Genomic DNA, 13,219 nt, shown 5'->3' with positions numbered 1-13,219 from the left:
TGGTAAACCACTTAATTAATCAAAACAAGAAACAGGGGCAAGAAAATAATTTTATCATGTAAGTCTCTTCGAGTCACAGATATTTGGTGGAAAAATAAAACCATATAATTGATGCTACTTATTAGTGGTTCAATATCTAACAAGGAAGCCATATGTGTGGTATAGAAAGAAAAACAGCATGGTGGGCCTTGGTGTGAGGAGTGCTGTCCCCAGCAAGTGAAGGATAAGAGGGTGTCATGGCAGTTTTGGTGGAGCAATGCCTTTTAGGAAACACAAACTTTAGAGACTTTATAGTCTTCAAAATTCCTGAAAAGGAGTTATGCACTGAGGTAGAAATATGATAGCACAATTTCAAAGACAAGAAGACCAACTCCCAGTTAACTTGCCAGAATTTAACCTTTGAAGCTCAATGAATTATATGTGTACATGTGTATATGCATGTGTGAGCAAATGTGTATAAACATTTCCCCCTATTATTTTATTGGCAGTCTAGCATCAAATTCTCATTAACATCAACTTTAAAAAATAGTTTTTATGAGGGGCTTGGGGTATAGCTTAGTGGTAGAATGCTTGCCTAACATGTGCAAGGCCATGGGTTTGTTTGATCTTCAGCACCCTCCCTCTCCCCAAGGGCTGGGGGAGTTTTACAGCCATTTTTGTTTTCTGTTACTTACAAGAGAAAACATTATACTGTTTAAATTCATACAATGACCCAAAGCCCATTCTGAAAACAAGCATACACTTCTTTGTCTCTTTGATTTTTATTTTCTGATCTGTCCAGAATGACTTAAATTTCTGGTTTAGGATATGGTAGATGGAGGGTTATGAAATAAACTGAGATAAAGGCTACTAGAGGGACTTCCAGGGAAAGATACTGAACTCAAAAATTTTCTTTGTTTGGTTGGTTGGTATTTGGTCCTAGGGATTGAACCCAGAGCCTCACACATGCTAAGAACACATAACAGAACTCAGTGTTTTAAATGATAATTCTGATGTACCTATAGGACATTTCAGGGGAGAGATCTGGTTGGCAATTAGAGAGAGACCTGAAGTTTAGTGGATAACTGGGAAAGTAAAAATATGGTAGAGTCACTAGTAAAGTGCATATTGAATTCAAGAGAACAGATTATTCATGGATGTGGGGTACAGCACCAACCCTCAAAGTAAGGTCCATGGACTGCTTACACCAGAACAGCCTGAGATGCAGATTCTTTAACCCTGATGAAAACCTAGGTTGGAACTGGAATTTTTTGACATTTAAAAATAAAATTTGAGAATAATTCAGGGAGAAAATGGAAAAGAACAAAGATAAAACCATGGGGAACCTAAAGACATTGGGCAGAGAACCAATAATGAAAATAAAACAGTAGAAAGTAATGAAGAGTCATAATGAAAAAGTCAAATGAGCAGAGGAAATGTCATGATTCCATTCTTTAGAAGATGCAGATTACCTGCTATAATACCATCCATCTGCTCTAGCGCCGCAGCCAACATGTCACTTGCATCACTCATCATTTTCTTATTTGTCAATGGCAAAGTCCAACCAAGATCTGAAAAGAAAAAATGATGTTATCATTACATGCTTTAAAATGGTACATGCCTGCTAGTGGAGTTTGCTAATTCCACTTCAAATTATAACTCTACTTGGCAGTCAAATGTATACAGAGAGAACTTCAGAAGTAGTAGAGCTGAATTAGCTGAATTGTTTAATAGGCACTGGCCAATCATCTACTGTAGTGTAACACCACATAGGATACCCATATCAGTTAATAAAATAAGTTTTAGTTCTTGTACTCAAGGTTATTCAAAGTTTAGCAGAGACCTGGAGGTATAGCTCGGAGGTATAAAGCATTTGCCTAGTGTGTGCAAGGCTCCATTTTCAATCACAGGCACATCAATCAATCAATCAATCAAAACCCAGCACAATGGCTTCCATGTTGTTCTCTTTAGAGCCCCAGGAGTCTGTGGAGAGCATCAGGGAGGGTGACAGAAGCCTGCTGAGGTCCACGAGGGGTGCTGATAGATAAGACTTTTTTCTGACTGTACCAGTCCTAACCAATCTCTGTTCTCTTAATTTTGCAGTATTGAGAACTGAACCCAGGGGCATTCTACCACTGAGCTATATCCCCAGTCCTTTTATTATTTTTTGAGACAGTGTCTTGCTAAGTTGCCCAGGATGTCCTTGAACTTGAAATTCTCCTGCCTTAGCTTCCCAAGTTGTTGGATTACAAGGGTGTTCTACACCTTGCTTTTTAAAAATTTTCTGTATAAGAGTTTCTCACAAGTCTAAGAAAAGGGTTCACTAATATATACAGAGTCATCCCTTGGCATCCGTGGAGGACTGGTTCTAGGACTACTCCTTGGATACCAAAATCCATGGATGCTCATGGCATGGTATTTGCACAGACCTGATATACATTCTCCTCTATACTTTAAATCATCTCTAGACTACTTATAATACCAAATACAATGTACGTGCCATATAAATAGTTTTAAAATTGCATTGTTTAGGGATTAATGACAAGAATAAAAGTCTGTACATTTTCAGCAGAGATGCAACATTTAAAAACAATTTCCATCTGAGTTGGTTATATTTGTGGCTACAAAGGGCCAACTGTACTAAGCACCCCCACCCCCAACTACTGGTACTTTGTAATATAACACAGCTATCATGTACAGAGTACCTCACCTATATAGATCCCCACACACTTTTCTATATTATTTATAATACTCATAATAATAACCCTATGGAATGGAAAAATTCATCTCTCCATTTTATAAATGAGATATTTGTTATTTGTAGGGAAGCAGCAAGTAAATAGAGAAAAGAATGCCCTTCATTTAAACAAGGTCTATCTGACTTCCATTATAATGGTGAATTTTTATTTGATCCTATCTCAAGAGTAGATTTATTCTGAAATTGTGTCACAATCTACTCATGGTTTCACCTGTTAAAATACATTGAAATATCACTTCTAAAAAAATTGACCACTGATAGGAAAAAGTAGCGATTATAAGATTTTTGACATTAATTAATGCCTTTTTAATTATCAGTCATGTAGATTCTCCCAAAAGGCCTGAATAGGCTCTTGCTATTTTGTAGATACTGTGGTGGACTAAATATCTAGGAAATAAAGAACATGCTGTTTAACAGAAACCTTTGCCCTCTGTTGCCAAGTAGCCACATCTCACTTACCACTTATCTTCACAAATATATTTATAGCTCTGTTATCAGCTTCTTAGATCAGTTCTCTCCTATGCATTCATTCTAATAAAATGTCACATAATTCTTCTGAAATATTACTTTGATTTTTTAAATGCTAGGTTACAGTTTGTTTTTGTTTTTTTTGTTTTAATCAGAAACCAAGAGGTCAACAAGCTAGGTTATGAATCTGGAGAGTTATAAAAAATTTACTCAAACACACAGTTAGCACACACCAAAGAAATGGGGCACAAATTTAATAGCCACACTTCAGGGTGGAAAATTTGAAACATGAAAACTGAGAGTGTAAAGGATTAAGCAGAAGAGTGTGTACAATACTTGAATTTCACGTAATTAAGTGGCTCACATTCCTTTTCATTTTAAAAGTAGCAATATACACACACACACATACATATATATACATACACGTGTGTGTGTGTGTGTGTGTACATATAAAACAAAGATAAACACACCAGTCTCAGTCATAGACATAGGAATACCAATAAAAATAATGCCGACATTAGAAAAACACTCACCACTTCACTAAATTAGAAAAACAAATATTTGTCTTTTTTCACAGTTGTACTTTGTGTAGAACAGAAACACTTAAGTGTGTTCTCTATTTTGTCTGTATTTCTGTTGATGAGCCTTTCAAATGCTATGACAAAGAGGGGTGAGACAGCCTCAACCATGCTTGTCAGGGGGTGAAGTTTTAAAAAATACTCCAAGCTGGGCACTATGGCACATGCCTATAATCCAGCAGTGAGGCATGCTGAGGCAAGAGGATCTTGAGTTCAAAGCCAGTCTCAGCAACTGCAAGGCACTTAAAAACTAAGTGAGACCTTGTCTCTAAATAAAATTTTTAAAAAAGGCCTAGGGATGTGGCTCAGTGGTGGAGTGCCCCTGAGTTCAATTCCCAGTACCAAACAAACAAAAAATTCACCCAGCTCATTGGAGACCCAATCCTTTGTTTAAAATAATGACATACTGAATTGCTATAAGAGCTTATAAATGCTTACTCTCAATCTCTACCTTTATCACACAGCCTACATAAAATAGTAAGAAGACAGTAAGACATAAGTAATAAAGCATGTATAATCTGACAAAAGTGGTGGGTGCTAAGGGGGAAAAGATGGAGCAGGATAAAGGGGCCGTGGGATTGGAAGGTGGTCAGGGAGCAATGATAGATGCAAAGGTCAAAGATCTGTCTAATACATTGAGAGTAATTGAATATAGGTGATCTATAGTTCATAGTATACAAGTGTAGAATTCCTAAAGACAATAAAAAATGGGAGGGTGAGCACATGGACAGACATTTAAAAGAAAAGGAAATACTTTCAATTAATAAAAACATGAAAAGATACTTCATATCATTAATAATCAAGGAGTTTAAAACATGTCACATCATTTGCTACCTGATTAGCAAAATAAATGGACACTGCTAAGTGTTACCGAGGATATGGAGTCACAGAGTTTCCTACAGAGTGGTCGTGGGATTGTAAAATGGTTTCACCACTTTAAATAATGGTGTGGCATTATCGTATAAAATTAAACATTCAATTTCCAATGCAATACTATTTCCTCCAAAGCATATAACCAAGAGCGATACATAAAACTTTTTTCCTGTCTTTTTTAAATTGGTTCATATTAGTTATATGTAACATTCAAATTCATTTTGACATAATTATAAAAGTGTGGAATATAATTTGCTCTAATTCAGTCCCCAGTACTTCCATTTGCATATATATAACTCTCTTATGCATATATATAACATTTTCTTGATCCATTCTCTATGGAAGGGTACCTTGGTTGGTTCCATCCTTGTCTACGGTGAATTGTGCTTCTATAAAAATTGATGTGGCTGCATTCCTATAGTATGTGGATTATCTTTTGGAAATATACCAAGGAGTGGGATAGCTGGGTCATATGGGGGTTCATTTATAGTTCTTTAAGAAACCCTTCATACTGCTTTCCAGAGTTGTTGCACGAATTTCCAGTCTCATCAGCAATGTATGAGTGTACTTTTTATCCATACCGTCACCAACATTTCTTATTAGTATTCTTTTTTTTTTTTTTTTTTTTTTTAATTGTGTATGTCCTCCTCGTTCAGTTTAGGCAATTCATATGTCTCTAGAAACCTGCTGATGTCTTCGAAATTTTCTATTTTGTTGGAGTATAGATTTTCAAAATAGCTTCTAATTATGTTTTGTATTTCAGTCGTGTCTGTTGTGATATTTCCTTGTTCATTCCGAATTTTAGTGATTTGGGTTTTCTCTCGTCTTCTCTTTGTTAGTGTAGCTAAAGGTTTATCAATTTTGTTTATTTTTTCGAAGAACCAACTATTTATTTTGTCAATTTTTTGTATTGTTTCTTTTGTTTCAATTTCGTTGATTTCAGCTCTGAGTTTGACTATTTCCTGTCTTCTACTACTTTTGGTGTTGATCTGTTCTTCTTTTTCTAGGGCTTTGAGCTGTAGTGTTAGGTCATTTATTTTTTGAGTTTTACTTCTTTTATTAAATGCGCTCCATGAAATAAATCTTCCTCTAAGTACTGCTTTCATAGTGTCCCAGAGATTTTGATATGATGTTTCTTTGTTCTAGTTTACCTCTAAGAATTTTTAAATTTCCTTCCTAATATCTTTTGTTATCCATTCATCATATAATAGCATATTGTTTAATCTCCAGGTGTTGGAGTAGTTTCTGTTTTTTACTCTTTCATTTATTTCTAACTTCAATCCATTATGATCTTATATTCTTATTTGTATTCTTGACAACTGCCATTCTGAGATTAAATTATAATGTCGTTTTCTTTTTTTTTTGGGGGGGGGGGGTTGCTGGGGATCGAACCCAGGGCCTTATGCTTACAAGGCAAGCACTCTACCAACTGAGCTATCTCCCCAGCCCCTATAATGTCATTTTCATTTGCATTTCCCTAATTGCTAGACATATTGAACATTTATATAAATTTGTGGGTCATTTGTATTTCTTCTTTTGAGAAATTTCTGTTTAGCTGGGAGTGGAAGCGGACACCTGTAATCCCATCCGTTTAGGAAGCTGAGGCAGGAGGAACACAAGTTCAAAGCCAGCCTCAGCAACTTAGCAAGGCCCTAAAGCAATTTTGCAAGACCCTGTCTCTAAATAAAATATAAAAAAGGGTTGGAGATGTGACTCACTGGTTAGGCACCCCTGGGTTCAGTCCTTGGTGAGAGAGGGTGGGTGGAAAGATTTGAGATTTCTGTTTTAGTTCTTTTGCTCATCTAGGTTATTTACTTTTTTGTTGTTGTTAGATTTTTTGAGTTTCTTTTTAAAAAAATTTTTTATTAAAATATTTTTTATTTTTACAGACACATTTTGATTCATTGTACACAAATGGGATATAACTTTTCATTTCTATGGTTGTACACAATTTATATTCACACCATTCATGTAATCATACATACATATATAGGGTAGTATTGTCTGTTTCATTCTACTGTTTTTCCATCCCCACGCCCTACTACACCTTTTTACTCTACACCATCCAAAGTTCCTTCATTCTTCTCTTACCCCCACCACCACCTGCCCTCATTATGTGTCGTCATCCACTTATCAGAGAAAACATTTGGCCTTTGGTTTTTTGGGCTTGGCCTATTTCACTTAGCATGATATTTTCCAGCTTCATCCATTTACCAGCAAATGCCATAATTTTATTCTTCTTTATGGCTGAGTAATATTCCATTGTATAAATATACACACCACAGTTTCTTTATCTATTCGTCAGTTGAAGGGCATCTAGGTTTGTTCCACAATCTAGCTATTGTGAATTGCGCTGCTATGAACACTGATGTGGTTGCATCACTGTAGTATGCTGATTTTAAATCCTTTGGGTATAAACCAAGGAATGGGATAGCTGGGTCAAATAGTGGGTCCATTCCAAGCTTTCTGAGGAATCTCCATACTGCTTTCCAGAGTGGCTGTACCAATTTGCAACTCCACCAACAATATATGAGTGTGCCTTTTTCCCCATACCCACACCAACACTTCTTATTGCTTGTGTTCTTGATAATGGTCATTCTAATTGGAGTTAGATGAAATCTTAGGGTGGTTTTAATTTGCATTTCTCTAATTACCAGGGATGATGAGCACTTTTTCATATATTTGTTTGTCACCTGTATATCTTCTGTGAAGTGTCTGCCCATTCCCTTAGCCCATTTATTGACTGGGTTCTTTGTATTTTGGGAGTAAAGTTTTTTAAGTTCTTTATAAACTTTGGAGATGAGTGCTCTGTCTGAAGTGTGTGTCGAAAAGATTTTCTTCCACTCTGTAGGCTCTCTTTTCACATTGTTGATTGTTTCCTGTGCTGAGAAAAAAATTTTTAGTTTTTTTCTTCTGCAGTGCTGGGGATTTGAACCCAGGGCCTTGTGCTTGCAAGGCAAGCACTCTACCAACTGAGCTATATCCTCAGCCCCCTTTTAGTTTGAATCTATCCCATTTATTGATTCTTGCTTTTATTTCTTGTGTTATGAGGGTCTTGTTAAGGAAGTCTGGTTCTAAGCCAATGTGATGGAGATTTGGGCCTACTTTTTCTTCTATTTGGTGAGGGGTCTGAGGTTTAATTCCTAGATCCTTGATCCATTTTGAGTTGAGTTTTATACAGGATGAGAGATAGGGGTTTAGTTTCATTTTACTTCATATGGATTTCCAGTTTTGCCAGCACCATTTGTTGAAGAGGCTATCTTTTCTCCATTGTAAGTTTTTGGCACCCTTGACTAGTATGAGGTCACTGTACTTATGTGAGTATGTCCCCATGTCTTCTATCCTGTACCATTGGTCTACCTGTCTATTTGGTGCCAATACCATGCTGTTTTTGTTACTATTGCCCTATAGTACAGTTTAAGGTCTGGTATAGTGATAACTCCTGCATCACTCTTCCTGCTCACAATTGCTTTGGTTATTCTGGGCCTTTTGTTCTTCCAGATGAATTTCTTGATTGCTCTTTGTGTTTCTATGAAAAACATCAGGGATTTTAATTGGAATTGCGTTAAATCTTTATAGTGCCTTTGGAAATATGGTCATTTTGATAATATTAATTCTGCCTATTCAAGAACATGGGAGATCTTTTCATCTTCTAAGGTCTTCCTCAATTTCATTCTTCTATGTTTTGTAGTTTCATTGTAGAGATCTTTTACCTCTTTGGTTAGATGACTCCCAAGTATTTTTTTTTTTTTTTTTGAGGCTATTGCAAATGGAGTTGTTTTCCTCATTTCCCTTTTAGATGTTTCATCACTTATGTATAAAAATGCTTTAGATTTATGTGTGTTGATTTTATAACCTGCTAGTCTGCTGAATTCATTTATGAGATCTAGAAGTTTTCTTTTTTTCTGGAGGAGTTTTTTGGATCCTCTAAATAGAGAATCGTGTCATCACCAAATAGTGACAGCTTAAGTTCCTCTCTTCCTATTTGTATACCTTTAATTTCTTTAGTCTGTCTAATTGCTCTGGCTAGTATTTCAAGGACAATGTTGAATAGAAGTGGTGAAAGAGGGCATCCCTGTCTTGTTCCCGTTTTAAAGGGAGTGCTTTGTTTTTCTCCATTAATAATGATGTTGGCCGTGGGCTTAGCATAAATAGCCTTTACAATGTTCAGATATGTTCCTACTATCCCTATTTTTTCTAGTGTTTTCAGCATGAAGGGGTGTTGTATTTTGTCGAACGCTTTTTCTGCGTCAATTGAAATAACCCTATGATTCTTATCCTTAAGTCTGCTGACATGATGGATTACGTTTATTGATTTACGGATGTTAAACCACCTTTGCATTCCAGAGATGAACCCCACTTGATCGTGGTGCACAATTTTCTTAATATGTTTTTGGATACGGTTTGCCAGTATTTTGTTAATGATCTTTGCATCTATATTGATCAAGGATATTGGTCTAAAATTTTCTTTCCTTGATGTATCTTTGTCTGGTTGTGGTATCAGGGCAATACTAGCCTCATAGAATGAATTTGGAAGGGTTCCCTCCTTTTCTATTTCCTGGAATACTTTGAGAAGTATTGGTATCAATTCTTTTTTAAAGGTCTTGCAGAACTCGGCTGAGAATCCATCTGTCCTGGGCTTTTCTTGGATGGTAGGGTTTTGAAGACTTCTTCTATTTCATTGCTTGATAATGATCTGTTTAAATTGTGTATGTCCTCCTGGTTCAGTTTGGGAGGAGCATATGTCTCTAGAAATTTGATGATGTCTTCAGTATTTTCTTTTGTTATAATAGATTTTCAAAGTAGCTTCTCATTATGTTATGTATCTCACTGGTGTCTGTCATGATTATTTCCTTTTTCATCACGAATTTTAGTAATTTGAGTTTTCTCTCTGCTTCTCTTTGTTAGTGTGGCTCAGGGTTTGTCTATTTTGTTTACTTTTTCAAAGAACCAACTTTCTGTTTTGTCAATTTTTTGAATTGTTTCTTTTGTTTCAATTTCATTGACTTCAGCTCTGATTTTAATTATTTCCTGTCTTCTACTACTTTTGCTGTTATTCTGTTCTACTTTTTCCAGGGCTTTGAGCTGTAATGTTAGGTCATTTAGTTGTTGCCTTTTTATTCTTTTCTTGAATGCGCTCCATGTAATGAATTTTCCTCTTAGTACTGATTTCATAGCGTCCCAGAGATTTTGATATGTTATATTGTTGTTCTCATTCACCTCTAAGAATTTTTTTATCTCCTCCCTGATGTTTTCTGTTATCCATGCTTCATTCAATAGCATATTATTTAGTCTCCAGGTGTTGGAGTAATTTGTTTTTTATTTTGTCATTGATTTCTAATTTCATTCCATTATGATCTGATAGAACACAACATAGTATCTCTATTTTTTGCATTTACTAAGGGCTGCTTTGTGGCATAACATATGGTCTATTTTTGAGAAGTTTCCATGTGCTGCTGAGAAGAAAGTGAATTCGCTCGTTGATGGATGGAATATTCTACATATGTCTGTTAACACTAACTTATTGATTGTTATTGAGTTCTATGTTTTCTTTGTTTAGTTTTTGTTTGAAAGATCTATCTAGTGTTGACAGCAGTGTGTTAAAGTCACCCATAATTATTGTGTTGTGGTCTCTTTGATTCCTGGAATTGAGAAGGATTTGTTTGATGTACAGGGATGCACCATTGTTTGGGGCATAAATATTTACAATCGTTATGGCTTCCTGATTTATGGTTCCCTTAAGCAGGATGAAATGTCCTTCTTTATCCCTTCTAACTTTGACTTGAAGTCCACTTTATCTGAAATAAGGATGGAAACCCCCGCTCTTTTACTGAGTCCGTGTGCATGGTATTTTTCCCATCCTTTCACCTTTAGTCTGTGGATGTCTTTTTCTATGAGATGAGTCTCTTGAAGGCAGCATATTGCTGGGTCTTTATTTTTAACATTCTACCAGTCTATGTCTTTTGATTGATGAGTTTAGGCCATTAATGTTCAGGATTATTATTGAGATATGATTTGTATTCCCAGTCATTTAGGCTTATTTTTGGTTTTTAACTTGGCTTGGTTTCTCCTTTGAATGGATTTTTCTTTAAGGTAGTTCCTCCCTTTGCTGACCTACATTGTTGTTTTTCATTTCCTCCTCATGGAATATTTTATTGAGAATATTCTGTAGTGCAGGCTTTCTATTTGTAAATTCTTTTAACTTTTGTTTATCATGGAAGGATTTTATTTCATCTTCAAATCTGAAGGTTAGTTTTGCTGGGTATAGGATTCTTGGTTGGCAACCATGTTCTTTCAGAGTTTGAAATATGTTGTTCCAGGGCCTTCTAGCTTTTAGAGTCTGGGCTGAGAAATCTGCTGACAACTGTATTGGTTTCTCCCTATATGTAATCTGATGCTTTTCTCTCGCATCCTTCAAAATCCTATCTTTATTTTGTATGTTAGGCATTTTCATTATAATGTGCCTTGGTGTGGATCTGTTGTGATTTTGTGCATTTGGTGTTCTGTAAGTCTCTTGTATTTCATTTTCCATTTAATTCTTCAGGCTTGGGAAATTTTCTGATATTATTTCATTGAATAGGTTGTTCATTACTTTGGTTGTATCTCTGAGCCTTCCTCAATCCTGATAATTCTTAAATCTGGTCTTTTCATGATGGCCCATAGTTCTTGGAAATTGTATTCATGATTTCTTACCATCTCCTCTGTTTGGTCAACTTTATTTTCAAGATTAAATATTTTGTCTTCATTGTCTGAGGTTTTGTCTTCCAAGTGGTCTAGTCTTTTGGTGATGCTTTCCATTGAGTTTTTTATTTGGTTTATTGTTTCCTTCATTTCAAGGATTTCCATTTGGTTTTTTTTTTTTTTTTTTTTTTTTTTTTTTTGAGAATCTCTATCTCTTCGTTGAAATGATCTTTTGCTTCCTGCAGTTGCTCTTTCAATTGCTTATTGGAGTGATCATTCATTGCCTGCATTTGCTCTCTTATCTCATCGTTTGCTTCATGAATCATCTTCATCATGTATAATCTGAAGTCCTTTACTGACATTCCTTCTACCATACTGTCACTGGATTCTAATAATATAGAATCTAGATTTGTTTGAATCATTTTCTTCCCTTGTTTTTTCATGTTGTTCATGTATCTTCCCCTTTAGCAGTGCAGATCTGGGGTATTGCACTTTCCTCCCTATAGGCTTATAGTGACCCTATAGGTTTCCAAAACCTTTTCTTCAAGGGGGAGCTCAATATTAGCAGTGCCCAGTTCAGACTGTATGTGATCCTAGACCAAATAGCCCCTATGAGGACATTAACAATATTGTCATAATAAACAGAATGAGTTCAATTATTATCTTCAGTATAACAGATTTGCAATAAGGTCTGCAGTTTCTAATGGAGGACAAAGAGGGTGCAAAGGGGTGTAGGATGTAGCTGTTAATGGAATAAGAAAAGAATATATAGAAGTTCTAGATAATAGAGAGAGAATGTAAACAAAAGAAGTTGGTTGTTAGCATGCAAAAAGGGAGGAAGAGACTCTGAGGGAACAGGTAAACAAAAGGAAAAGAGAGAAAAGTAAAGAAATAAAAATGTAAAATTTTTCAAGAAGGAGAAAAAAGAAAATCTACACTATAAGAGTCATATAGTATTCAAACATCCCAGTCTTCATTAGCCTGATGCGTGAGAGGTACCTGATAATGAGCTTCCAGTCTCCACCAGGAATCTCAGGATGGGATTTGCCCCACCTAAAGATCAGAGTTACGGCTTCCAGAATTATCCAACATGGCCGCTGTGGCTTCCAAATGTGTTGGCAAATGGGGAGCAGCAGCTCAGGGGTGTTGGCGTGGTTGGCTGGAGGTGGGGTGCGGTTGATCAGGCAGGGGTCCTGGAGGTGTGGTGTGGTCGATCTAGTTGCAGGATCCTGGAGGTGGGGTGCAATCAGTTGGTCCGGGGGTCCTGGTGGCGGGGAGCAGTCTGTCTATGTGAGGACCCTGGAGGCACGGAGTGATTGGTTGGGCTGAGGGATCCTGCAGGTACCGTGAGAGTGAACTTCCAGGCAACAGCAGGCAGCTTGCGCTCTAGTGGTGGTCTGCGATCAGTTTGCTGACTGCTGTCGAACATTCCAGAGGTGAACCTCGGGTGGTGCATGATGGATAGATGAAAGGCAGGCGATGGACAGGCAAGAGGCAGGCAAATGGCAGATGATAGGCGCCTGATAGTGAGTAATCTGTACTGAAAAAGGCATCGATATGGTGGCTGACTGTAGGTGATTGAAATAGACAAATGGGGTAAACAGCAGGGGATCGATAAGCAGCAAAAACTGCCTCACCAAGAAACAGATATCCTCTGCTTGAAACCTGAGTTAAGGAGCGACAAGGAATGCAGCCTCCCTCTAGTCCACCATCTTGGATCCTCTGAGCTTCTTATATATCCTGGATACTAATGTCCTGTCTGAGGGGCAGGTGGCAAAGATCTTCCATTGTGTAGGCTCTCTCTTCACACTCTTTGTTCTGTGCCGTGAGAAGTGTTATAATTTGATGCCATCCCACTTACTGATTTATTTCTTGTGCTTTA

General features: G+C 36.7%; 1 protein-coding gene across 1 annotated transcript in view; it reads right to left on the bottom strand.

The window, feature by feature from the left end:
• Ppfibp1 (PPFIA binding protein 1) overlaps positions 1-13,219 on the bottom strand; it is a 224,170-nt gene that overhangs the window by 71,140 nt on the left and 139,811 nt on the right. Inside the window, 1 exon segment of the mRNA XM_047548085.1 lies at positions 1,452-1,550. Coding sequence (XP_047404041.1) covers positions 1,452-1,515 — 64 coding nt within the window. The 5' untranslated portion in view covers positions 1,516-1,550.

The sequence above is a fragment of the Sciurus carolinensis genome, chromosome 4 (assembly GCF_902686445.1).
Source record: "Sciurus carolinensis chromosome 4, mSciCar1.2, whole genome shotgun sequence".
Lineage (NCBI taxonomy): Eukaryota > Metazoa > Chordata > Mammalia > Rodentia > Sciuridae > Sciurus > Sciurus carolinensis.
This window is presented reverse-complemented; position numbering and strand designations above follow the sequence as displayed.